We start from the raw sequence: 27638 nt of genomic DNA, 5'->3' as shown, positions 1-27638 counted from the left end.
GGCATTAGCTGGGGCACCAGCTTTCTGAGAAAGGTCGTTGCAGGCACAGGGATCCACACAACCTGAGAGCCTGTGTCTTCTAGCAAAGCTTAATGCGGCCGAGGAGCCTGTGAGCATCATCGTTTCAGTCCCAGCCCCATACGCTCTCATTGAAAGTGGGTGTAAATATTCGGGCTGGTGGTAGGACTAGGCCTGAAATGAACCTTCCTGAGAGCAAGGCTGCTATCACAAAGTGCCACAGACAGGGGGCTTCAACAACAGAATTTTGTTTCTCCCAGTTCTGGAGGCCAGAAGTCTGAGGTCAACGTGTCTGCAGGGTTGGTGTCTTCTGAGGTCTCTTTACTTGGCCTATAGAGGGCTGTCTTCTCCCTATGTCTTCACATGGTCTTTCCTCTGTCTGTGTCTGCGTCCTAATCTCCCCTCATTACAAGGACACCAGGCATGTTGGATTGGGGTACACCCTATGGGCCTCATTTTAACTTAGTCATCTCTCTAAAGGCTTTCTCTCCAATACAGCCCCATTCAGAGGTTCTGGGGATTCGGGCTTCAGTATAGGAATTTGCAGGGGACGCCGTTCAGCCCGTAACAAGGGTCTTGCACTTCAGTGGGAGAAATGTGCCTGGGCCATTTGTAAGAGAGTATGGGGCTAACTGAAGGCAGAGAGGCACACCAGTAAAGAAAGAACGAGGGTTCTTCTGGGGAAGATAGTTCAGTCCGTCCCCTTTCCTGGGAGCTGCTGACTCGGCCTGAGCTGCAGAAGAGGAAGAGTTACTAGTTCGCCTGTAGGATGGAATCTGGCCTCTCATGGGGACTGGAGCACTTGGCACGTTCTCCTGGTTTCAGTCACTATAAATAATCCCTCCTTCATGCAGCATTGATAGGAGGAGACTAGGGTGTGGGGTCCTGGCTGTGCTCTCATCCCATCCATATTGTTTCAATTTCCTGCCTTCTCCTTGTCTCCAGTGGGGAGCCCTCGGGGGCGGGCAGAGCGGGACTTCAGTTCTGGAAGCCAGCTGCTCCATCTCTGCTGCTCTCGGCCTGCTGAACCCCCGGGCAGCTAGCGGAGTGGGGTCAGCCTGGTGTTTCCGGCTGTGTGGCCACTCACCAGGGAACTCCTGCTGTGGGACCCGTGTGAACTTCAGCCTGGATCCTGGCATTCGGGGAAAATGCTTTTGGACTAATTTAACATGGTGTGTGGGCAGGGTGGGGGCCGGGTGGGTGAGGTGCGGGGAGACGGTAAGGGCAGTTGCTCCTCTTTTTGTCCTGCGTGAGTGACTTGTGTGGACAGTGAGATTGTTACTCGGAAGCGTGTGCCTTCTTTGGTTACCTGTTGATCTGCATTCCCCGAGTATCTCCCTGGGCGGCTTTGTCCTTTGTCACTGTAGACCTAGAAGACCTTGTTCTTGTCCACAAAGAGCTGAGTCCAGCCAAGCATCAATCTTTTTCTTCTGAATTCACTTCCATCATTTTTTTTTTTTTTATGGTGACAAAAGACTATCACAGTGCAGTGAGTTGGATGATGACCCCCAAAGATGTCTGCGTCCTCATCCCTGGAACAATGAATGTCACCTTATGTGGCCAAAGGTGCTTCATGGGTGTGATTAAGTTAAGGATCTTGGAGTATCCTGGAGTGTCCTGGTGGCCTGGCTTTTAAGAGATGAGAAAGAAAATGAAATGAAATTGACCCTCAGGTCATATCTCTCAAGGTGTTTAGTTTATTAAATCAATAACGGAAACCGTACGTAAGGATGAGCTTATTGCCTGGGTTTTTACAATGAAGGATGCTTTGTAGGTCACACTCCCCCCAGTAACCCCCACCCCAACACACACAGGGCCTCACCTTGTTGACTCACAGCCTCTTCGCAGTAGAAGGTCCAAACCTTTGCTTTCTTTTTCATCCTTCCTCCTTGCTTACCTGCAGCACTGACCAGAGTTCCAAGCTTTGGGTGACTCTGCCATCAGGGCCCAAGTCCCTTCATGTGACCAGAAGGTGGTGTTTGGGGCCCATTTGTAATTTGGGATGACCTTGGGGGCACCTGCTCGAGCACTGGAGTGGGCAGGGAATGGTGCTTCCTGGAGTCGTGTGCTGGGCAGCGCAGGGGTGACGATGTGGGACCTGGTGAGAGGACAGCCCAGCTTGGACAGAAGGAAGCTCTGGACCTCCTGTCCCTTTCTGGGCTCTGCCTGCCAGGCGGAGGCTCCCCCGACCGTGAGCTCCGGGGCTGCACCGCCGCACTGCACAATCCTTGCAGACGCCATGCAGCGCGTCTCCTGGGAGGAGGCCTCTGTGAGGGCAGCGAGGCTGGATGATCTTGGGTGGCCAGGGAGTGGCACTCTCAGAAGTCAGCTTGGGGCAGAATGGCGGCTAGGAGGGGCAGCCCTAACTAAGAAGCCAAAGGACAGGAAGTAGCGGCCTGGGCCTGGAATCCTGGAGCATCTTTTGGGTTGCTGGGAGAGTCTGGCACCCCTCCCTGCTCCTGGGCTCATTCATTCTTTATTCTTGCACTTCAACTCCTTGACCGTGGATCCTGGTCCTAAGAGACTCGGAGCAAGAAACTGAGACACCCCTGTCATTCCAGCTCCCTGGTACAGGTTTAACACCCGCCTGACCGGTACTGATAATCTGCCTTGGTTACAGTTGAAATACCTGAGACAGGGAAAGGGGCTGCAGCATTTTCCACTCAGGGAGGTGATGAAACTGATGGAAGCAGGCCTTGGGAGGCAGGTGGGGAGGGGAAATTGGATGTGAGCTGGAAATTTTTAAGAGCTTCCCCAAATCCAAATCTTTATATGATATCTCCTGAATTTTAAATGTCAGCAGGTAATTAAAATAAAAAGAAATACATCTGGGCCAGGTGGTCCATGGCATCCCGCTTGGCTGGGATCATCTCATAGATGAGGACATGGGTGCCCACAGAGGCACACTCCACACCCCAAGGAGGGCTCTTTCGAGAAGGCGGAGAGAGCATAGAGGGGATGGGGATGGCCCACCTCTCTGGCCATGCAGACCAACCTGGCTCCTGGAGAGAAGACGCCATGTGTGTTCACCTGGGGAAAGGTGGTGGCCTTCCTCATTTTCTTCTTTCCTTTTTTCTCTGCAGAGGTCTGTGGGGCCCTCAATGTCACCGTGTCCCCGGGGCCTGTGGTTGACTACCTGGAGGGGGAAAATGCTACTCTTCTCTGCCACGTCTCCCAGAAGAGGCGGAAGGACAGCTTGCTGGCCGTGCGCTGGTTCTTCGCGCGCCCGGACTCCCAGGAGGCCCTGATGGTTAAGATGACCAAGCTCCGGGTGGTGCAGTACTATGGGAATTTCAGCCGCAGCGCCTACCGTCAGAGGCTGCGCCTCCTTGAGGAGCGGCGCGGGGTGCTCTACACCCTCTCTGTCTTGACCCTCCGGCCAGCCGATCAAGGGCATTATGTCTGCAAAGTCCAGGAAATCAGCAAGCACAGGAATAAGTGGACAGCTTGGTCCAACGGCTCCTCGGCGACAGAAATGAGAGGTAAGGGTGCATCCACTCTCTGGGGAGAGTGGGAGGGTGACAGGTCAGTGGGCCTCCCTCCAGCTGGCCAGGCAGTGGCCTCCAGGACGGCTGTGCTGAGCTAGAACACATCTTTTTGGCCTCTAAGGGCCAAGCCATATGAGGCAGGCCTGGGAATGAGGATAGATCTTTACATGGTTGCTGTGGCTGACTTGTATTATAGGCGTGGAAGGCTGAACAGAAAGGGGCAAGTGTCTGGCCCCATGCCACCCAACCCACCCCTGGCCAAAACCTGTTTTGCAGCTGAAAGATTGGTCTGGCTGTGTTCTTTGCCTCCAGCTCAGGTCTGCACAGCCTTGATCTCTTTACCTGGCAGGGTGCCGGGCACCTATGGGAGGAGGCCCGCATTGGGAGGTTCTGATGCCTGATGTGAGTTGCCAGGCTTCAGAGCAGGGCAGCCTCCGTGGCTCTGACCCATCGCCCAGAGGAACTGATCCAAGCCTCCGGCAACAGCTCACTGAGAAATTCATCCAAAAGTGGGCAAGGGACCAGAGGTGGTCCTCCCTTCCTGGAGACAGAGAGGAGGCGTGGGCCGCGTTCCGGAATGTCTTAGCTACCCAGTGCCATATTTGAGGGCTATCATTTTTTGCCACTGATGTTCTATTCAAGAAGACGCCTCTCACAATTTTAATAAGACCGGCTACTGTGTACTAAAATTACATCTTTGAGTGCTTGGAACCTGAATTTGGTCTGGTAGACGATCAAGAGAATCACAGAGTAAAGCTGATGATGCCAAGTGTGAAAAAGAATCTACTTTTGTTGTATACGTGTCATATGATATTAAAGGCATTAGTGATGTTGTCGAAGGGATCAAACTCAGTTGTGAATAGGCATTTTTAATATCCTATATGTTAAAGTAAATCATTTACATGGATAGTCCAACTTCATTTGTCTTTGGAGTCTGCTTATTTTAATGTTGTTAAGCACGGAATGATATATCATCTGAAATGTTGTGCGCTTTTTCTCCTTAAGCAAATTAATTCAGGAAAACAAATGACTATTAATATAAATATGTATTTTGGCACAGAAAATAGAAGAGTACATCGGATGACCACAGGCTAAGGAGGGAATCCACTCTGGATATCACTTGGCTCTGAAACATAAGGTCTTATATCTGCCCTTTTAATTTTTATGTCTGGGTGTATTCCGGAACCGTGTAGTAAATCTCTCGGCAGTGACGACCGCTCTGCCAGTAAGAATAGATAAAAGGATTTCCTACATTCAAGTGAGTGCCGTCATCCAGTCCGTTATTTCATGTGCGTCTACTTTCAGTGAATGAAGCTGGGTTCCTTCTAGAACATTTATTTGGGTACGTGCTGCAAAAACCTGAGGTGGTTCTTAAGACTTCAGTGGACCTAATCTCTTTTCCCCACTTCTCGGTACTTTGATTTGCTCTTATGAGTGGAAGAGGAAGGGGTGGAGTTACAAGGCGTGTCCAGGGAATTGTGTGTAAACTGCAGCCTGTCACATCCCTGCTGGTCCCCGACATGCTGGCTCCTGACGAAGTCCAGCTCGTTAGCCACGTGCTTGCAGAGTGCTTTACCAGCGTCATGCAAAATGAGAAACTGGAACAGAAATTTCAGAACAGACCAAATAACAATTTGCCCCCATAATTGCAGTGTTACTTGCTTTATTTTACTCTGTGTGTTTTTGAGTTTCCCCCAAATCAGAGTAAGTCCTTGAGCATGTGTGTGTGTGGTGAAAAAAAAAAAAAAGTAGCAATTATTGGGGAAAAAAACTATGTTAATAAATAAATTTGTCATGACTTTTTTCCTGAAGACACCTCTGAAAGTATGGGGCTAAAAAAATATTGGCTATATTAATTTGGGACAAAGCATAAGTTGCCATTTTATGTTTTAACTGTGCAAATTATTAAAATATGATGGAGAATTGGGGATTTTGAAGAATGGGGAAGTAGTAAATTGGGGTTTGTCTGGAAACCGCATATGTATGAGATCGTGGGTGGGGAGAGCTCCTGACTTCAGTGTTGTTGGTACGAAACGATATGATGAATAATGAAGAATGAAAATGTGTGATCCTCTGGGTGACAGTGGAGTCACACTTGGCTTATTTTAGAGAACCTGTCATACCACGTGAACTTAGTGTCATTTTTATCACACAGAGCTGGAAGGAAAGGCAAGGAATGTTACACAGTTTCTTCAGTTGCTTATGCCATGTGACCATTTCACTGAGCCAGAAGCCCTGCCTGCAGAGAACGTGGATCCAAAAGCCCTAAGTGACACATGGTGTTGGAACCCTCTGGAGCGGTTTCCAGGAGGGTTGATGTTAGGTTTGATTTCATTTAATTGTTTTATCAATGACATTGAAAAGCGGGCACACATCACCTTAATGAACTTTACAGAAAGTACAAAATTGGGACGTTCTTAACATCAGCAAGGAGTAAAACATAATGAAAAGGGAATCCAGGGAGGTAAGAAATACGAGCAGGAAATACCAGAATGAGATTCAGTTTGGAAAATGGCAGAGTGATACATTTGGGGAAAACGAATCACAGGCAGTGTTGGAGAGTCAACGGGAGGCTCTCTGTGAAGGGACTTTGGTGATGTCGGTGGTGAATTAGATGCGCATCTGCAGGGTGATATGGCAGCAGGAACAGCCTGTGTTATTTCCATCTGCATACAGTAAGTTGGCCTGGTGTCCCTGAGAATGAAGTTGGTTGTGTCATGTGTACTGTGCTGGGGAGACACTAATGTGGACTACACCGTCCGTTTGGGGAACCTCACTTTCAGAAAGATAGATTCAATCTAGAGCAGAGTAGCAAACATGATGAGGAAATGAGTGGCAGCCTTCAGAGAGACGATCAGTTCAGCTGGGGGAGCCTTGCTGGGCTCAGCGAACACATCACATTGGAAAATAATATGGACTACAGTGTTCTGCAGTGCTCGGTAGATTCATTCATCTCTCACTCAGTGGGCATTTATTTTATGGTGCATCTGCTCTGCTGGACACTTGGGGACACAGGGGCGGATCTGTTTAGAGGGTGGCAGATACAGAAACAGATACGATGTCATGGAGTCAGGTGCAGCGGTAAAGGTGTGCATGGAGCACTGCGCACACGCACAGGAAGGCCCCTAAGGATGAGGCAGGGGGCAGTGCTTGAGCGGACACTGGCTGTTTACGTGGGGCAGGGAGCCAGAGCGGACGGTAAAACAGCGGATGGAGGGCCCTACAGCCGTGGGTCAGGACTGCTGGAGCCTGAACTAGAGGGTCGGGCCAGCAGTGGGTAACGAGGGGAGGCAGGCAGGGCTGATAGTGGAGGGGCCTGTACTGAATATTAAGGAATTTACACTTGATTTTGTGGGCCAGTATTCTCAACCTTGCCTAATGATAAGAATCTCCAGGGCCATTGTTAACATGCGGATTCCCAAGCATCTGCCCTGGAGATTCTAGTCTATTAGGTCTGGGTTGGAATTTTAATATTTAACATCCAGTCTAGTTGATTTATCATCAGGCATTTTGGGGAATCTCTGCTTTAGTCCTTGGAAACCCTGAGAAGCGTTTAAAGTCTTGACAGACCCCTCTGTTGGCTGCTTGGGACATGGATTTGGGGGAATCAGACTACAGGGTGAAGAGGCAGAGTCTTTTGTATTTTCCCAGGCTTGAAATGTTGCAAAGTTTGGCAGTAGGAATGGAGAGACGTTGGAGGTCAAATAAGAAGTTTTGAATAACTGGGTGCAAGTAAGGGAGAAAGCTTTGGGATGATAGCCAGGAGTCTCACTCACTGTGTGCAGGATGGTGCCCACGGCTGACAAAGGGAACATAAGAGATGAAGCTGGCCACAGGGGAATTGAGAGTGAGGTTGGCTGGAGGCCATCCTGCACTGATGTCCAGTAAGCACGCAGAAATGCAGAGCTGAAGCGCCCATCTGATCTGGGCAGTGACAACTGATTCTGAGTCAGGCAGGTGAAACCATGGGGGTGGGTAAGATCCCCAAGGGGATCCCCAAGGGGCAGGGGCCAAGGGTGAAGCCCTGGGAAACACCAGTATTCGGGGCAGCAGACTTGGCGTTTGGAACGGGCTGCTCTGGGCCAGCCCCCTGGTGGTCTGGAAAAGGCAAGGTGTTTTCAGTAGGAGGGCAGCGCTGCAGAGCGAAGATGTAGCAGCTGCTTCCCAGGAGTGCAAAAAGTCAATCGTTGGGAAATCTAGAGGTGCACGGTGTTCCAGGCAGGAATGAGGCGCCTTGGCCTTGGCAGCCTGGCAGCCTGGTGAGCCCTGTGTCCTCCTTTCTGGTGACAGTCATCTCTAGGTAACAGCTTCTGCCTCATTTATCATGAGCAGGTGAGATGCAGGGTTGGGTCTCGCTGTAGGTGAGAGAGGAGGAAGTGAACTGCGTGGGCCTGCCCTGCCCGAACCCAAGACTTTGGGGAGGTCAGGTCCTGAGTGCCCTGTCCCTAACGCTGAGCAGGCTGAGCAAGGCTGGAGCTGGTGGAACAGGGAAGTCAGGATGGAAGTAAAGGGCACGAGCAGGGGTTCGGGGTAGTTTCCAACAGGGAGACGAAGCTGCTCAGCGGGGTCTCTCTCGAAGGGGTGCCTTATTTATGCTTGGGCTGTTCAAGGTTTTCTGAGCTGGAGGCTTCATAGATAGACTAGTGCAGAGTTTTCCAAATGTTCTTGGTTCCTTTAGGCCAAAAGAAATAACTAACAGCTTTGCTTTTTAAGTAGTTGGGTCCAACAACATAAAAAAGGATTTCTGTCCTAACACGTCCTGAGAGCATAACACGTCCCTAGACGTGAAGACAAGCTGTTCTCTTTGGGGTAAATTCCAGTATCACTTTCGAATCGAGTTGAAGCTTGCTATTTTAGGGGGCCAGCATCTCTCCTATAGGTGCAAAAGCACTTTCATTATTTCAGAAGCAGTCCGATAGCTACTTGTGGTCAATTTTTTGGCAAATTGTGATACTTTCTGAAGTTCGCTTTACTCTGTCCCTGTAGACACAGAGGTAGTGTCTGACCCTGCGTTTGTTCTCTGCACTCAGTGCTGACTGGTACTTGCTATGCCCAGGCGTGCAGTTTAAATTAAGCCCGCCGTCTTCCCTGAGCTGGTACGGGCAGGTCTTGTTGCCTCTCCACATGCCCTTCACCCTGTCTGCTCCACGTTCCCGTGTCCAGGCACTTGCCCGTTGTGTTTTGTGCCCGCTTTCTTTAGTAATCCCTTGACCTCCCTTTGCTGTCTCTGCTCCCCAAGCTTTGGGGGTCTCCCTACCTTTGTGCCTTCTCCATCCTGCTTGATGTCCCTGTGACCCCCCATACCTGTCCTCCTCAGGCACTGATGTGGCCTGGTCCCTCCCAGGACACACAGACCCTGGAGAGTTCTAAGCGCAAGGACGGCCCTGGCGTGGGTGTGGGAATGGGAGGTTGGACCAGTTCCTAAGCCTGGATTTTCTTCAGGAGGATTTCCGGGATGAAGCCTGAGAGTCCCTGGGGCTCCCGGTCAAGGGCAGGCTGCGGCACGGTCCTGGGTGCCACATGTCCCTAACAGTTGCTGAGCTCTGACATGGCCAGTTTGGTGCTTTGCTTGAGGGTACCACATGCGCCCTTGGCACCAGGGAGTGTGAGCCCCCCGGGGTTCTCAAGAGTGACATTGTCATTCATTTTAAGCTTCTTGTCTTAGGGGTACAACCGCTTGGATTCCCCATTCCCCAGGCCTCGTACAAAATTATCCTCAATGGCTTTTCAGCACAGTTCTGCCACCCACTGACTCAGAAGCAGTCTGATGTTCTGAGCAGAACCGAATCTCCATCTTTTCAGGTGGAGATGTTTTCATCAACGGTGAAAATGCTAATAAGAGAAGCAATTTGCAAGGGCTGTCTGCTGCAATTTAAACAGTATTTCAGTCTAACCCCAAACAACATATTTTAACAAGCCAAATTGTTCTTTGACTTCAGATTATATAAGTGAGCTTTAAATGTTAGGAGTGGACAAAGCAAATAGAAACCTCTGTTTACCCTAAAAAGTATTTGGGGGCAAAGATGAAATTATAATATAATTTCTTATCTATTTAACCCCAAATATTAGAGGGAATTTAATAATTGGATCTGAAAGTACCACCACAGGGAACCGATATTTCAAGTTTCAGTGGCAGAAATTAAAGAATTCCTTTTTCTCCAGAAACGTGGAACAGATAATTAGGAATGAGATTAATGAAACATTTAGTGCTACTGCTTAATTAAGCAAGCTCACATCATGATGTTTAAAGTGTCAACAGGTCCTATACTCAAAAGGAACAAATTGACAACTGGAGTGTAATTTAAACACCACTTCAAACACTTCTTCATTGTATCTACGCTCCTTGCGACTGCCATGTTCTTGGAAGAGTTTAAGAGATTGGAATTTAAGCTCAGCACCATGTATGAAGCCCCAGTTTATGAGCCTGTGGTCCCTGTGCTTTGCCCAAAGAGAGTTACGCGTGGGGAGGTTTGTTCCCCTCCCTCTGGGGTCCCCAGCCTCACAATCTGGAGGAGGAGACATATGTCAATATGGGTATAGGTTTGGTAGACATTATCGACAAAGCTAATAGAAAGAGAGTATGAAACGGCCATACAAGAGGGTGAAGCAGGTACGGGGGAGTCAGCGGAAGACAAGGTTACATTCTTTGGGGAATAGGAGAAGGCCATCTGGAGGATGTGGCATTCCGCTGGGACCACAGGGTGAGGAGGGATGTGACGACTATGGGCCGTGCCATGTCAGGAGATGAAACAGCTGGAGCAAAGGTATGGATGAAGGAGAAGAGGGATTTGCAAATAACTTAGCGGAGTTGGATGCATGTTTGTGATTGGTAAGGGCTAAGGTGGGCAGTGATAAGAGGAAAGCTTGGCGTGGTGGCCCTGCCCGGGGACCTGGACTCCAGGGACCCTGCCAGATTCTTCTTAAATGCACCCACGTGCCTGACACAGTGCATGGTACACAGAAGGGCTCTGTCACGAAATTTTTAGATGAAGGACTGATGAGTGATCCAAACTCTTTGGTATAATGCCATTTTAATTAATGGCAACAAGGAGTGGAAGGTGGTAGCAAGAGAGTAATATATAGATCTACCCTGGGGTTGTGTCTGGAGAGGGCCCGTTACCAAGCCCTAAGGTTTAGTATTTCCTAACCGCTATGTGGGGACATACACATGGCCTTTGTATTCTGCAGCTGATTCCGTCTCAGAATGTGAAGTTCTTATCTAACTGCCTTGTCACAATGGGAAGTCTGTTTAACATGGTTTTTCGTTTGCTTTTTTGCTTTGTTTTGTAGAATTTGTCTTAGAGTGAATGCAAAGGAAAGAGTGGCTTAAAATAGACAAAGCTGGAGCTTTTCCGTTTCTCATCAGCTGCTCCATCAGTGCAAGTCACTCAGAGGTCCTAGTCACATATATGGCTTTGTCCAGGCCCCAAGAGAGACTGCCTTTGGCCTGAGTCTTGGAAGGGCAAGGGGAAAAGGAAGCAATAGGCAAACTTCTGAAAGCAGAAACAGAGAAGTTCTCTGTGTCTCTCTGGGCTGTAGTTGCCTTTCTTGAGAACACTGACCCAGTTATAAATAGTGGGGACACAGCTACATTTAGTTTTTTCCTTGGGAAACCATCTGATGATTGAATAAGAAGGGCCAGTGAACTGACTATATTAATTTTTGAATTTGGAGCAAAAGTGTTGACTCCTCTTTATTTTATTTAAGGGTCTCTTCTTGTGCATATTTCATATCCCCAGCCTCTTCTGGTCCTTGGAGATTTTCCTTTCCCATTGATGTGTGCAGAATGCTGCCTGAGGAAACTGAGGTAGGGTGTGTCCGCTTTCCAGCTTTCTACACCCCCTGGGTGCACATTAGTAAGGTCTACATGCAAGGTCCAGGGCCTTAAACTTCTGCCCCTCTCCTTTCAACTCAAAAGAGCTTAATCATCTTATGCTTAAGGTTTCTGGGCTTCCGGCTTCCATTCTGTTAGAAACTAAGAACTCAGAGGCCGTAAAGTAAATCACGACAGACCCAAAGCATGCAGCTCCAAAGTTAGAGCGCTGCAGAGAAGTCGGCCCTGAAGGCCTGGTGAGCTAGTGTGTTCCCCCTGCTTCTGAGACAGGTCTTCCATGGGAAGGAAGGTGCTGGGTAGGCCAGGGTCCCCTGCCCTGGGCTTTCTTCCCAGCCTTCCACAATATAAGTTTGTCCCAGCACCAAGCTTTCTTGGGAGACCTTGATCCACCAATACAGCATCGTATTCATTCCATTCATTTGTGCGCTCAACTTAACTAGGACCCGTCATGGGCCAAGAAGGATTCTGGGAAGTGGAAACAGATGCAATTCCAGCCCGCATGGAACTTCCCTTCTGCCGGGGGAGGCGGACAATGAACCGGAGAAATGAGTAAAGCATAGTGATGCGTTCTAAGGCAATGTGTTCAGCAGGGACAGAGGGTGTGGAATATTAGAGAATCATTGGAGGAAGGTCTCTCTGACTCAGATTCTCTGTAGTTTCCAAGTTTGAGTCGGCCACTTGGGGAGACGCATCAGCCCTTATAGACAGTCTGCTTTTTTGAAAACAACTTTCTTGAAAGCTGTGTTCTTCACCTCCTATTCCTCTGCTCTGAGACATGTTATTAAGGGGCCCCTTGGGAGTCCTTTGTAAACAACACTTATGTGATAGGCTTATTCCTTAGGTTTTGCTGTTACTCTCCTTTTCCCTGGATTAAATTGAAGAGCATTGGTTGAGTTCTGAGTGCTGGACCCCAACCTAGACTGGATGGGAGATTGAGGCCCAGGATCTGGCCCCTCAAGACCTGAATCCCCTCTCCCATGTCTCTTGGGACTTGGTGCCCACTGCTGTCTGTAGTAGGGGTATGTGAGCCAGGGCTTCTCCACGTGGGGTCCTGGGACCTCAAGCCTCAGAATTTCCATGACTGTGTGCTCCCTAATCATGCAGGTTCTCAGGCCCTCCCCAAATTCCTTGAACCAGAAGCTCAGGGGTCATGCCTGGGAATCCCCATTTTAACAAGAGGCCTAAGTAATTCTCCCCCACAGTAAAGTTTTAGAAATCTTGGTCTTCAGGTGCTCGGTGAGGCAACACCCTCTACCATCAGGAGTTATACAATCTGGAGAATGCTTCAGCCTAGCCTGACCGGTAGTAGAAATAGGAAGGTGAAGGTGTGTCTCTCAAACTCAGGGCCAGTCTTTCCCGCATCCGTGCCGCTGCCCCGTACGGCTTCCTCACTCCTCTGTCTGTTCCAGGGCCCTCCCTGCACTCCTCTCCGTCAACCTCTGCCTTCCGGAAGGTGTTCTGTGTCAGAAAGGTGCACCCTACTTTGGGTGTAACCCATGGTTGCAATGTAAGCCCCTTTAATTATAGGATTCTTTGTTAAAGGAACTGGAGGCATAGGTGAGCAGGCAGGAAAGAATACTGGGAGAAGGGGAGCCTTCCCAGGGCCTCTAAAAATCACGAGCCATCTGTTCACTGGATGACGGGGGTCAGCCCTTCAGCGCAGGCTCAGGTAAATGCTCTGTATCATCAGTGAACAGGAGACCAGGAAGGAAACAGGAGGTCCCTCAGCCGGAGGGCATTGTCATAGGGTCTTTGGCGTGAATTCAGGGGACATGGTCTGCCACAGCCTGTGAAACATGCCCTCCCCGGGGGAGTCAGTGGGACGGTCTGTCCAAGTCAGAAATCAAGGGTCTCAGTTTTCACACCTCTCTGAGTGATGGTTTCCCCTCAGGTCCCAGCAAAGGGGACTTGACTAAGATTCTTTCTTTCCAACCTGCTTCCTCCAGACATGAGGCTGATAGGATCTTTTTGTCTCGGTGCCTCTGGACTGTGTTCTTCCAGACTGTTTGATCCTGCAGCACTTTCAACCGGTTCTTCCCAGAGGCCCGAGACGTGGTGGCTCTCACACCCCACCCCTTCTTAGATTTCATCGGATTCTGCTCTCTTGGGGAGGGACCCAGGACGGCCTGCTGCTTAGTTATCCGGGCCACCACCTCACAAGAAGGTCAGCCAGGCTCTGCACACTGGGCGCCGGGGTCCCCAGGAAATTACAGAGCAGTCAGTAGGTCAGTTGATGACTTAGCTTTTGAGCGCCCTTTACTCTCCTTTTATACTGTGGCCCAGACCGATTGATGAATGTGCATGGGAGTCAGAAGTCAAAATGCCCACTTTCTGATAAAGCTGTATTGAGAAGAGTGGTTTGGTGCTGAGGCCAAGCTGGGCTTCCTTCTGCTTCTCTGATCAGTTGCACTACCCTCCTCCCAGGCCCCACACCCTGTGGGAGGAGGTGGTCCCAGTACCGCCCTCCCTCACGGGACCTCTGGATGCAGGAAGGATGGAAGAGGCAAGGCTCCCCGGGAAGCAGGGCTGGCATCACTCCCAGCAGCTGGAGTAATGGACCTTCCCCAGGGGGTGCCCACTGCCCACCCCCACATTAGCTCCTGGCTGAGAGGCTGGGCTCAAGACAGAGTCCACCTTGAGCAGGGCATTGGCCATGGTCTGTGGACGCAGACGTGCGGCTTGACAATGTATCGCATTCATTTTGAGACAGCACGGGATCAGCAGCTGAAACAAGAGAGCTACGTGGAACCTCAGGAAAATTTCAAAAGCTCTGGCAGAGTTCATGTAGAAATTTTTCTTGTAGCAACAGATAAGATTATGGCTGGTGTCACTGATCATCGTATGCCAAACAGAGTTGCTGCACTTTCCCATAAAACAGCTGCACGGGAGAGAAATGAGGAACCTCTGTGAATTCCTTGCTTAGAGCCCCCTTAGCTTTGAATCCCAGCTTGTTGGCTCTTTCAACACCCATCTCCATAACTCCACTGGGGAGACCTTGTTACCTTCTATCCCACATAAGGCAAAGGGAATTGTAATTGGACTAAATCAAGGGCCCACAGCTTCTGAAATGAAAAAATGTAAGATGAATCAAAAGTGGTCCAAAGGCAGTGGCCTTTGCCTTTGCTGGAAGGGTAGCAGCCCAACTGAGTTGCAGACGTTTAGCCACAAGGTCAGGGAACTCTTTCTTATGGACCATTTGGACAACTGGAGATTCACATTCTCAGGCAAAGGACTGATAGCAGAGGACCATGCTAGGATTTAGGTGTGGGAATTAGAGCAGTGAATAAAATAGACCAAATCCCTGTCTTATGGAGCTAAGGTCCTTGTGGATAAAAATGGCTCACTAGGTCTCAGGCACTGTTCTGAGTATTTCACATATATTAACCCATCTGGTTCTCACACTCACCCTGAACTTATTATCATCTCTGCATAACAAATGAGGAAACTCAGGCAGTGGGAAGTTAAGTGACTTGCCCAAGGTTACATAACCAGCAAACGGCAACTCAACCCGGTGTACATCAGTGCATCTCACACTTTAAAGTGCATATAATTCATCCAGGGAACCTGGGTTTAAAAGCACATTCTGATCCAGTAGATCTGGGTTGGGTCCCCTACAGTCCTGCACTTCTGACAAGCTTCCAGGTGACACTGATGCTGCTGGCCCGTGGACCACACTTGGAGTAGTAAGGCTCTCGACCATGCTGGGCATCCCTGATCTCCTGAAAACTACGGTCCTCAGAGGTCCACTTCTTTCTCATTTCGCTATTGTCTTCATTAGGACTCTGCGGTTATCGCAGCCTAGGCTTAATTGGTTGAAGATGAAAACCCATTCAAGCTAATTCAGAAGAGAGGTGGGGATGGTTGAAGGATATGGAGCTCATGCAATGCAAGGTCAGCAAATAACATGTCAGCCCTCTTGGTACCCAGAGTACCATCAAGGTCAAATCCTCCCACCTCCATATTCCTCCTGCAGGTTCTGCCCTCAGCTCCGTTTGCTTTCCTGTTTTCCAAACACGGCTGCCCACCCCAGAGTCCACAGGCTTTTTCAACCCCAGGGCCTACAACCACCATATGTACTCTGTTTCTTAGTTTAAATTCTTGATGGGGGAATCTGCTCGGTTGCTCTGGCAGTGAGCAGATTACAGGAGCTGTGGGTGGGGTAAATTAAGCAGGAAAGGTGATGGATGAATTGTCTGACATGTCTAATATCACACGCAAGACCAAATGTCCACTAAGAGTTCATTCCTGGATGTCCAGATTTCTTCCTTTGAGGGGCCGTCAGGAAGAAATAGATCATTCATTTATTTACTGGGCACCTACCAGCTGCCAGGCAGTGTGTCCCAAGATGGTGATACTGAGGTAGAAGACCAGCTTCTGGTTTTGAGGAATTTAGGTTCTACTGGGAGAGGGGTTCTTTCCCACAGAACAGAGCCCTCCTTCTGAGAACAATTAGAAATGCTGAAAAAAAAATCTGTATTTCAGCTTTCCTAATTATATATTTATATTTCATAAGTATATTTGTATTACATAATTACACAATTGTCTGTGTGCATATGTATTTCAGCTATCTTAATTGTTCTCTGAAGGACTATATAGATAGAGTGCAGAGAAGAGCAGTGAATGAGACCAATTGTCAGAGTCGCTTAACTCTTTAAGAAATTCAGCTGTTTTTTCGCAGTGCTTGTTGAGAAAAGTAATGCAGAAAGTGACAATCAGGTTGTTTAGGAAGCAAGCAGAGCCTCTGATAGAGCAGAGTTCTATCAGTGAGATGAAAATTGGAAGCGCTATGATAAATACTTGAGGTTTTCTACTGGGGATCCCTGAAGTAAGGGCAAACCAGAGAGAAACCATATCCTATAAAAACTGAAACCCAGCTTCTAAACAGTTCATATCCTCATTGGGTTAGGTGATCATCCCCCTACTCTAATTTCCTACGAGGAAAATAAAATTTTATCTCGAATCTACATGATTTTCCACATATGACGTCTGGCATTCAATTAAAAAATTATCAGGCACATCAAAGGACAAGATCAAAATCAAAAATGGGTAATAAAAATAAGCCTATGGGCAATGCAGATGTGAAAGATATCAGTCATGTACATTAAAATAATGTGATAAATATGGTTGAAAAATTAGATAACATGCTGGATAAATTCATCAGAGAGCTAGGATATATAAAAAGAATTAAGTGGATGATCTATAACTGAAAAAAATCCATAAATGAAATCTTAAATTTCAGAGATGGCTTTAACGGCAGGTTAGACACAGGTGAAGAGAAGATTAGTGATCTGTGTGGTAGATCAATGGAAATACCCAGTGCAAGGCCTGGAGAAAAATAAAGATGGAAAATTCAGAATTGGAATCCATGACAATAATAATATAAAAGTTTGTGGGAGGGGCAGTAAATAAAGTTCCAGACCATCTTTGCCATATTCCTTACCTCTCATATTGATTCAATTTTTATTCTAGCCACCTTTGTCTTGTTATTTGGGTCTTAGAGATTCTCTTCTCTGGAGCTCTTCAGTGTGGTAGCCACTGACCAAATGTAGCTATTTAAATTTAAATTAATTAAAATGAAATACAGTTACAAATTCAGTTTCTTAGTCCCATGTGAATAAGCCACGTTTCACATGCGCAATAAAAACATGTGGCCAGTGGCAGCTGTATGTGCCTTGCAGACACAGAACATTTCCATCATCTCAGAAAGTTCTATTGGGCAATACTCTCATTCCCTGACATTTTACATTTTTCTGTCAGGTTAATTTTTTTGATTTTTGCCTACGATTATGTTAGCCCTGTATGTGGAACCTTCCCATGTTTCCAGACTCTTTAGTATGATGTTCAAGGTTTGACATAGTGTAACTCAATTCTGTTTCCCTGACAATTGAAAGCAGACACAGTGAATTCAGTGCTCAATCACTGACTGAAAGCAGACAAAATAATCTCAAAATCAGATGCTTGCAGCTCTGTGACTGTCTTACATGGAGAATGTGCTCAGAGCACTGACCCTGAGTCATCAGATGACCTCAGGCTTCTCTATCTAGGGATACCCAGGCAAGTACACTACATTTTGGAAAGATGTCCACTAAAATGGTAAAATAAATAATGTTTTGGTTCTTGGAATTCCCACTGGGGAACTCTTTATTTTGCAAATATATGGGGTGAGTGATGCTTCTGCTGGACTGAGTACCAGCAACTTAATTCCCCTCTCTGGTCTCTTACTTGTTATATGTAAGTCATTGCACCTTCCCCTGGCTTGTGGGTTGTGACAATTAAATGTGGTTTTTGCAAATATGAAAATTACTTTATAAATGTAAGTGTCATATATACCATATGATATTATTTTGGACTGAGGTGGGCTAGGTCCATGAGCTCCTCCACTTCATGCTATGCCATTTCTTTTTTGTCTTACAGTGATTTCCCTGAAAGCGTCTGAAGATTCATCGTTTGAGAAAAAGAAAGAGACCTGGGCATTTTTTGAAGGTAATTGCTTATTTCTTTATTATAAGATGCAGCCTCACTTTTAGATAATAGGAAAGGAATAGACTTCTTAGTTTTCCCCTAATATCAAATGGTTTTCTTGCCCTAAACTTACTCAGGAGTAGGTTGGAAATCCCTGGTGGTATCAGCCCACAGATTTTGAAAAAGCAGACATGAAAGCTCCAGTCTGCATACTTTGGGGTTGTTTGTTTTGTGCCAGAATTTCTGCTCCGAGGTGATAATGAGGGAGGGATCTTCAAGTAATATAAAAATGCAAATTACATCTACTGTGACTAATTTTATCTCAGGTTTCTTAAGGAGTTTGGGATTCTGGAAACATCTGTAAATCTTAAGCAATTGATTTTCAACCCATGTTAGCATCACTGGGGAGCTTTAAAAATGCTAATGCCTGCACCACATCTCTAGAGATTCTGATTAAGTTGTAACTTGTTAAAAGCTCTTCATGGGTTGCCAGCATGCAGCCATGACCTTAGGGAGGTGTTTTCCAAAACTGGTTCCGGACCACCAGCATCAGCATCACATCAGCATTAGCACCACTTGGAAGGCTGTTACAAATGCACTGTGTTGAGTGCTACCCTTACTTATGGAATCAGAATCTCAGGGGGTGGTACTCAGCAATCTGGGTTTTAACAAGACCTACGAGTGATTCTGAAGTACACTCAGACTGGCGCCTTAGAGCAGTGATTCTCAACAGGAGGTGAGTTTATCCCTCTAGAGAACATTTGCCAATGACTGGATACATTTTTGGTTGCCACGACTAGCATTTTGGTGCTACTGGCATCTATTGGGTAGAGGCCAAGGAAGCTGCTACACATCCTCCAATGCACCAACAAAGAATTATCTGGCCCCAAAAGTCAAGAGTGTCGAGGCTGAGAAAGTATATGGCCTTAGTGTATGGAAAACTCACAGAAATTGTTATTGTAAAGTGGTTGAGGATTATGACCATAAGCAATGAAAGAATGTATTTTGTGAGTTCTCAGGGAGAACCTTTGATCAGTAAAAAAACCCAAAACACAACAGATTAATGTTAAGATGTGATCAAGAAACTGTGAAGGATTACATCTTGTGAAGGCATTGCATTTTTTGATGATGTATGGACCTAGCCAAAAGGATCTAAGGAGACGTGTGCCTTGGGCCTTCACCATCACCTTTTGTTAATTCAACAGGTGTAGGAACTTGCCCTTGGGGGCGAGCACTTGGATTCAAACCTATGTCTTCCAGTAGCTAGTTAAAAGCAGTGGATTGAGGAACTTTCTGTCTTAGAAAAATGTAACCATAATTATGAACATGGTTTGCAAACGATAAGGTGTCGCTCAGGTAGGCCATTAGGATTGTTTCGTTTTGAAGTCATAAATATTGCATTTCTCGGGTTGCACTTTAACAGTGATTCTTTGTATTCCCTGCCTTTTCTTCTGCACATTTTGTAGATGGCTTTTTCTTTACTTGATGGCCTCCAAGTAAAATAATCCCCAATTCCCTCCCTTAGTCTCTCATTCAGTGAATGCCTTTGTTAACAAAGAGATGTGTGACTTTCCTTCTCATAAAGTGAAGCAGTGGAAAAAGCAATTGATGTATCCATATTTCTGAGGCTGTCCTATGACCCAGGCACTGGGAAGAGGTGGGAGTCTGGAGATGTCCTGGGGGCTCCCTAAGGTAGGCCACTGGCAGATGTGACAGCAGGAGCCCTGTTTATCATCAGATGCATAAGGGTATCATGTGGGGGTTGTTAGTAACCCAGACTCTGGGCTGCCCCCCCACCCTGCCCCACCCCCTACCAAGAATCTGATTATTATATTTAGGAAGAGATAAAAGAATTTGCACTTCATCAGGGCTTGAGGTGTTTCTGGTGCAAGTGGTCCAAGAACTGTTTGAAAATGCTATGGTACAAAACCCAAGACTTTATATATTTGGCAGGATTGTAGCATTTAAAAGTCCACACATGCCTTGTGGCACAATCAGCATCTCTAAAACGCTTTGTATAATTAATGATATTTTTAAATTCTTGTGTAGCTACAGAATATCAGGGTTATTCTCAATCTAACTCTACAAAAAATCTGTAGGCCAACATGCAGTCTTCTCAACACAGAGAATTGGGTCCCTTTAGGAAGGCTGAATTGGAATTCTCACTGTGTATCCTGCCTCAGAGCAGCTGTGTCCAAAGTGCTCTTTCCCTGTGATTTCAGCAGCAGCAGCGGCAGCAGCATCTATGGGTTTTGCTTTTTTAACCCAGCCACAGCGTTGGCGAGGTCAGGGGTACAGTTGAAATTCCCCAGCGCCTGATCCCAGGCCTTTGCCCTTTTGTTCCTGGATGGGAGAGCTGCGGCAGGGCTTGAGGACGGATATCCATCCTCCTGGGGCTTAGCTCGGCCTGGCTGTTTGCCTGCAGCACACAAAAAAAAGCATTGTCAGTTCTCTTGGTGAGACGCTGGAGTGAGTTAAAATCCTTCAAGGCTATTGCTCAGGTATTTCTCCCTGAGCAAGATGTTATCACCGGCTGGATAAAAAAATTAGTAGAAGTACGAGGTTTTCTCAACATAACTGTGATCTAGGTATTTGTCGTTGCCCTGGCAATGTAGAGGATGGACATTGACCTTCTGGATTTAGTGGTCCGGGGGGAGTTGGGTTCCTTCCCTGTGCTGAGGAATGCTGGGGTCACTGGGTTTCAAAGCAGCTCTGAATACTCCAGCCGGCCTCAGGGTTGCCGGGCAAGAGGTGTGCAGAGTGGGGACCACTCTGCCTGGTGTGGCCTGGCTTTCTGGGAGGGTGGGAGCTGGCATGCAGACGTTGTGCACCTTGTCTTGGCCTCCCTGCCACGTGCACATCACTCCAGCCTGCCGGCCCCACCATCTGCTTCAGGGAGGCCCCGGGCCGGGGGCAGCAGGGAGATAACTTTCTGCATGGCGGCTTGCAATTGAGTCCAACGAAGCAATGTCTTTGGAAGTCCAATGGCAGAAGACGAAACTGCAAGTGAATTTGGAGAATATAACAAGACTTTTAGAATTATTTTGAGTGTTCAGTGTTCTGTGGTATTTTAAAAGCTAAGCCCAGATCTGGTTAAGTGCAGATGTTTTGTTCAATTTGAACCTGAAGGTTTGGATTCAGCCTCCAGACAAGCATTGTTTGGATGGGTCTGAGTTTGAAAACCTCTGGCCCACATTTATAATTAGAGAGCTGTTTACATAAAAGGTAAAGGAAAAGACGGAAGATAGGGCAACGTTGGGCCAGTATTCCAGCCTGAGAACGATGTCTGGAGCTGCACTGTGGCTGCCTGTGTCCCCGGGGCAGAGCTTGGCTCTAGCCTGCTGGCAAAATGTATCCCTGGAGTGTTGGGAGTTTGTGACCCCGGCTCAAATGACTCAGGGTTTAACCTTTGTTTTCAGAGAAAGGGGTGGTGGTTTTAGCATTCTGAGTAGATACAGCAGGGAGATTGCCTTTGTGCAGCAAAGGAATGATTGGAACAGAGGAAAAAGTCAGCACCTTGGGGTAGTGGCTGCTGCCCAATCCAGGGAAACTCAGGTGTTCTTCTTGAGTTTTTCCTCCTCCTACAAGGTGACACTTTTTACTGTTCTTGTGGCTTCAAGAATACAATAGAGCAGGCATGATCCATCCTAGGCCTGTGGGGACCCACGTGCGGGCTGCTGGCCGGTGTCCACAGACTGGAGGGCCTGTGTGCTTGGCAGCGTAGCTGAACCTTCCAGACAGGCCAGATGTTTTATGACTGCAGCTGCGGCTCCCCGTGGCGAGCCCCCTCTGTGCGCGTTGAGGAGGCTGTGATCTGAAACCATCGTGTGGGCCTCCTGGTGCCCCTCGCCTCCTGCCTGAGAGTGGGCCACAGATGTCTGCAGCATGCTTCTGGGGACACTCGTGGGAGAGTCTCGCTGCGACCTTGTTCCCACTTTGGTTCCTGCAACCAAAGAAAGAGTTCTGATGAAGAGGGGAGCTTGTGGGTTAGGTCGCTTCGCTCCAGCAGTGCAGAAACTTTAGGAAGATAGTTCTTCTCTCCATCCCAAGACTGAAGCCAAATCGCTGTTGCCTTTTGGTCCCGGGGCCCGAATCTCTGGAACCCTTTTGAGGCAGATGCTGCGCCCACCAGCCCCCGTTCTGTCTGCCTGGCACTGTGACCACATTGTTTCCCAGCCGCTGGTGCCAGAAATGGCTCTGCAGTCCTGTTCCCAGAATAGTTTGCTCAACAGTGTGTAAATCCAGGACTAGCCTTATGTTCTCCGTGTTCTGTCCTGTCCTGTATCCTGTCCTGAGTCCCAGTCTGTGACCTCTGCTCTGTCCCTTGGAATTTCATGTTGTTTAAATGGAGGCCCAAGCCTGTCTCCTAACTGACCACTTGCAGAGTTCTCTACTGTATTAGGTTGCAGGACCCACACATCCGAGACGCAGGCATCTATTTAGAAAGGCAGTTTTGATCTCAGTTACAGGAGAGAGTTTTCTCTATTTCTGTGTAGTCTCCTCATACCCCATGGAGCTCCTCGACCCCTGTAACCTGGCTTTGTCCCTCCCATCACACTGAAAGGGCTTTCCTCCAGGACTTTTCCAGTAGCCTCCTAGTGGGAAATCCCAGTGGGGGTTTTCTAGTAGCACGTGATGCTGTTAGAGAATCTTTCTTACAGCATTCTACTCTCTTGGCTTCTAGAACTCTCACTGGGTCCTCCTCGGCTCCTGTGACTGGCTCCTGGCTCCTGCTCTCTTTGTAGGACACTCTTTCTCGTTCCCACCCACCTGCCCTGTTCCCTAAATATTAGTGCAAGTGCTCCCTTCACCTGCAACCTTGTCCTATTGTGTTTTCTACTTAGTTTAACTAGCTTAAGTGAATATGCTGGCCGAACCTGAGACCAAGGGAGGCACTCCAGGGGCAGGGACATCCCCGGGCCTCCCAGGGGAACCCAAGATGTCTGATTCCATCCCATTCCCCCTCCTTCCCTCTCCTTGACCATATAGCCTTACCTGCTTCTCCAGGCTCGCCGCGGAAGCCAGCCGCCCCAGTAGGCTTACTGCTTGCTTTTTCAGCTTAAGCACTTAATCAGCTGCTTCTCTAGGTCCCGAGTGCATTCTTGCTGACTCAGTAATTCCACTTCTAGGAACTTTAATCTTGAGAACACAGTGTGAGAGACTCATTAAGGTTTAAGGTTGTGAATACTCATCATGGAATCATTTATTATAGGGACGTTCGGAACACTTTGAGTAGCCAATGATAAGATATTAAGTCTCTCATGATGATGTATCAATACCAGAAACTTTTATCATAGTTTTCAAAATTAAAATCACTTTCTGAAGAGAGCATAATGAGAAAATGAAATTTAAATAAAAAGAAAGATATAAAACAGTAGGCTCTTAATTTAAAAATTATATGTATACATCATAAAGTACAGCAGTAGTTAACTCAAAGTGATGGATGGCTGATGACTTTTTTTCTCTCTCTATCTTTATTCTCTCTCTGTACTTTTGCATTGTCTGTGTTATTTTAACTACAACTCACCACAGAGGTCCAGTCCTCTGGGAAGCCCCTCCCAACCGCCCCAACCGGGATGGGTCCCTCTTCTGCGTGTTTCTGGTTCTGGACACGTATTTCTATGGTTCAGGTACCATGCAGCCCTCTGATTTCTTGACGAGAAGACCTTTGGATGTTCATCATTATATTTCTTGTACCTAAGAGCAGACTGAATATGTCTGTTGGCTAAAGAAATTTGTCAGCAGAGAAACATTTTTGCTAAGTTCAAACATTTTCTAAGTTCAAATATCTGCAGGCTTTTGCTTCATAGAAGATTAAAATAATGATTCTAGCTTCCCTTTTGCTTTCTGAGCAGTTTGGGCATCGTATCAATCAGATCGGTGACAAAGTTGATCCCTGGAGTTTAAGAAATGGATGTATATTGTTATGGTCTGAATGTTCGTGTCCCCTAAAATTCATATGTTAAAATCCTAACCCCTAATGTGATGGTATCAGGAGGTAGGGCCTTTGGGAGGTGATTAGGTAATGAGCGTGGAGCCCTCATGAATGGGATTAGTGTCCTTATAAGAAGGGATCCTTGAGAGCTTGCTTGCTTGCTCTCTGTTCTCCTCCACGTGAGGATACCAAGAGAAGACGTCTCCAAACCAGGAATAGAGTCCTTACCAGATACTGCACCTGCCAGTGCCTTGATCTTGGACTTCCTAGTCTCTAGAACTGTGAGATATAAATGTTTGTCGTCTAAGTCACCCAGTCTATGGTATTTTGTTACAGCAGCCTAAACTAAGATACACATGAACATGATTGAATCATTGGAACGTAAAACAAACTTATTTTGAGATAATTGTAGATTAACATATATTTCTAATAAGTAATGCAGAGAGATTCCTTGTACCAGTTGGTACCCTTTTATCCAATTTCTCCCAATGGTATCATCTTACAAAACTGTAGTATAACATTGCAACCAGGATATTGACATTGATATAGCCGAGATACAGAACATTCCCATCACTGCAAGGGTCCCTGATAGCAAGACTCATTTTTCTCCCATCTGTTCCCTCCTTAACCCCTGGCAACCACTAATCTGTTCTCCATTTCTATCATTTTGTCGTTCCAAAAACGTTGTATAAATAAAATCATACAGTATGTAATTTGGGGGGATTTTTTTTCCACTCAATATAAATGCTTTGTGCAATAGTTCATTCCCTTCTGTTGCTGAGAAGTGTTTCATGGTGTGGATGGACCACAGTTTGTTTACCCATTCACACGCTGAAGGACATCTGGGCTGTTTCCAGTTTTTGGTTATTATGAATAAAATTGCTACAAACATACACGTACAGGTTTTCGTGTGAACTTAAGTTTTCATTTCTCTGGACAAATGCCCCAGAGAGCAGTTGGTGAGTTGCGTGATAGTCGTAGGTGTATCTTTTAAGAAGCTGTTTTTCCAGAGTGGCCGCACCGTCCTACATTCTCACCAGCAATGTCTCACCTGTATCTTTGTCAGCATTTGGTATTGTCCTAGTTTTTATTTTGGCTGTTCTGACAGATATTATCCCAATATACGGGATATCTCATTCTTCCTATGGGTATTTACAGAGCAAAGTTTTAAATTTTGAGGAAATCTAATTTTTCTAATTTATCAAGTTTTCCTTATATGGATGGTGCTTTCGGTGTCAAGGCTAAAAATTCTCTGCTCAGTCCTAGATCTCAAAGATTTTTCTTCTATGTTTTTTCCAGAAGTTTTCTGGTTTCTCTTTTACATTTAGGCTTGTGGTTCATTTTGAGTTGAGTGTTGATAACGTGTCAAGTTTTTTCTATTTGGAGCGTCTCCCGTGGTGTGGCCTGTCCCGGCAATCACCTGCGTGTCCCTTGCCTTCCAGACCTCTACGTGTACGCTGTGCTCGTGTGCTGTGTGGGGATTCTCAGCGTTCTGCTCTTCACTCTGACCATCATCTGGCAGTCTGTGTTTAGCAAGAGGAAATCCAGAGGTAAGAGAACAGATAAGAGTCATGTCTGGAGTGGGAGCACAGCCAAACCACAGACAGGCGGAAGATGTCGGGCAAAGTATCACTTTCGTTGAAAGATGCACCTGAGTCGGGGATTATTGACCTGTGACTGGTAAGCAGTGTGAGTGAGGAGATGTGTCTACCTTAGACTCTGCTAAATCAACTGTGGCCGCTGTTGACATCATTTCAGTACCCCCTTTTCTCAAATCCCTTCCTTCGGTGGTTTCTGAGGGCCCTTACCTCTCTCTTCCTCCCAGAAGAGGCTGTGGAGTCAGATGACCCTGGGTTTGATTCTGGCTCTGTCGCTCAAGACTGAGTTTTTGACACGTTCCTTAACCACTCTGAACTTTGGTTTCCTCATTTATTCAATGACATGGGATGGACACCACCTTCCTTAGATTGAATGTTGTTGTGTGTTCATAATTTAATTGCAGTACCTGACACTGCACCTGGCAGGCAGATGGGACTGGAAAGGCACCCCTTCCCTTCTCTTCCTGTCCAGTCTGAGTGTTCCCTTCCTTCCGTCTCCTTTCTTGTTGGTGTCCCTGTCCCCTGGGTTCTGTCCTTAGCCCCTTCTTGCTTTACTCTTTCTTCCTTAGTGATTACAGTTCTCATGACTCTGACTCTTATCTCCCTGTGAATGCTGCCTGCTTTCTCTCCCTAGTTCCCGCCTCTCACCAAACCTCCAGGTCGCGTTTCCACCAGCTCCTGTTTCCTCTGAAATACCCTCCCTGTGCACCCCGACTTCAGAATTTCTGAAACGGATGGGGACCCTGCAGCTCCCAGAGATGATCTGGGTAAGAGCTGGGCTCTGGAATTAGAATAACTCTGGTTCAAATGGCGACTCTTCACCTACCAGCTGATGACTTACCTGCCGTGCCTCACCTTCTCCCTCTAAATAATGGGGAAAATACCAGTATACCAGTCTCACAGGACTGTTGTGAGGATTAAGTTGAAAAAAAAAAAAAAACCCCACAAATAAAACCCTTTACCCATTCCAGCTCCTTGTAAGTGTCCTGCATTTACGATGACTATGGTTATAGTTATATATAATAATTATTACTATTAGCCCAAGGTCATAAAGCTGGAAGTATTACATTTGGTGGTCATGGCTTAGGGGGACAATTAAACAGGGAAACTGAGCAGAGTTGCCAGAGGGGACTCTCCCCAGAGGTGCAGTCAGGGCTAAAGGAATCTGGGAGGGAGGGAGAGAAAGGCATTCAGGCACCAGCACCCGGGGGAGCTTAGGGGACAAGGGGAGAAGAGGTTTCTGGAACTTTTGAGAGCTGCAGCTGTGGAAGAATTGTCACCAATAAGAGCCTTAGAAGAGGGACTCAGGCAATGCCAAACCAGGCCGCAGCAGGGAGGGAGCCAGGAGCCTACCTTCCTCAGCCCCTCCCTGCCCCCTGCCCTCAGGTGTCCCACGGCTGCTTTCCTTTGGTCCTATCACCCAGACTGGAAGCCAGAGGACGTGCACAGAGGTCAGCCTCCAGGGCCCGAGCAGGGTGGAGAGAAGGGATGGGGAGCTGGACGGGTGCGCAGAGCCATGCAGCACTGGAGGCAGAGCCAGAGCTCTAGCCAGGTCCTTCTTCCACAGCCCGTGCCCTGCGCACCGTGCTCTGCGTGTCTGTGCTGCACTCTGAGAGCCTCCCTCCACGCCTGCGCATACCTCATCCATGGTGCCCGAGCTTTTCTCCTGTTCCAAAGACTTGATGGCTTTGATGAGCTCGTGGCACATGTTGCACACGTGCAGATGTATTTGCCTCCCTCCAGGAGGATGGTGTGTAAGACAGGGACCATGCATCTGACCCATTCTCCTTGGAATTCGGCTCGTGACAGCTGCTCAACAAATGGTGGGCAAATGGCTTTGTTTCCCAGCTGCTTTGTTCCCAGCTGTTGGAGTTTTCATGCCACACTGGCAGTCTCCAAGCCTGTTTTGCTCAAAAGGCACCTCTGCCTGGGCTCAGGGGCATGATAGAGAAATCTGCCTGGAGTGCAGGCCCTCTTAGGCCGTGGGGAGGAGCAGGAAAACAAAGTAACGTAGGCAGTTCAGGAGAAGTCCTTCTCCTCCAAAGCCAACAAGGCAGACTGGGACATAAGCTCCAGGCTTCCCACAGAGCCACTGAGAACCCAGATCTTAGCTGCCCTCGTGCCCCCGGGAGTGGGCTCCAGATGGCCTCGTGTGTGCCTGTGCACAGCGTCTGAAGCCCTATGAGCTGTCAAGAGCTTTGCCTGAGCACCTGCTGTGGGCCAGACCCCTTGCTGGCCCCTCCACGTTCTCATGAGTCCTCACCACCAGCCCGCGTGACAGCCCATATTGCTCCCATTTGACA

The 27638-nt window shown here is 47.6% G+C and overlaps 1 protein-coding gene across 2 annotated transcripts in view; it reads left to right on the top strand.

Moving 5' to 3' along the window:
• VSTM4 (V-set and transmembrane domain containing 4) overlaps nucleotides 1–27638 on the top strand; it is an 86783-nt gene that overhangs the window by 4834 nt on the left and 54311 nt on the right. For both annotated transcript variants that reach the window (XM_004286390.3, XM_049697090.1), the window contains exons 2-4: nucleotides 3102–3500; nucleotides 17755–17823; nucleotides 25180–25287. In XM_004286390.3, coding sequence (XP_004286438.1) covers nucleotides 3102–3500; nucleotides 17755–17823; nucleotides 25180–25287 — 576 coding nt within the window. The remainder of the gene's footprint in view (nucleotides 1–3101; nucleotides 3501–17754; nucleotides 17824–25179; nucleotides 25288–27638) is intronic.

The sequence above is a fragment of the Orcinus orca genome, chromosome 14, assembly GCF_937001465.1.
Source record: "Orcinus orca chromosome 14, mOrcOrc1.1, whole genome shotgun sequence".
In the NCBI taxonomy this organism is placed as follows: Eukaryota; Metazoa; Chordata; class Mammalia; order Artiodactyla; family Delphinidae; genus Orcinus; species Orcinus orca.
Note: the sequence above shows the minus strand (reverse complement) of the source record. Positions and strands in the feature narration are given on the sequence as shown.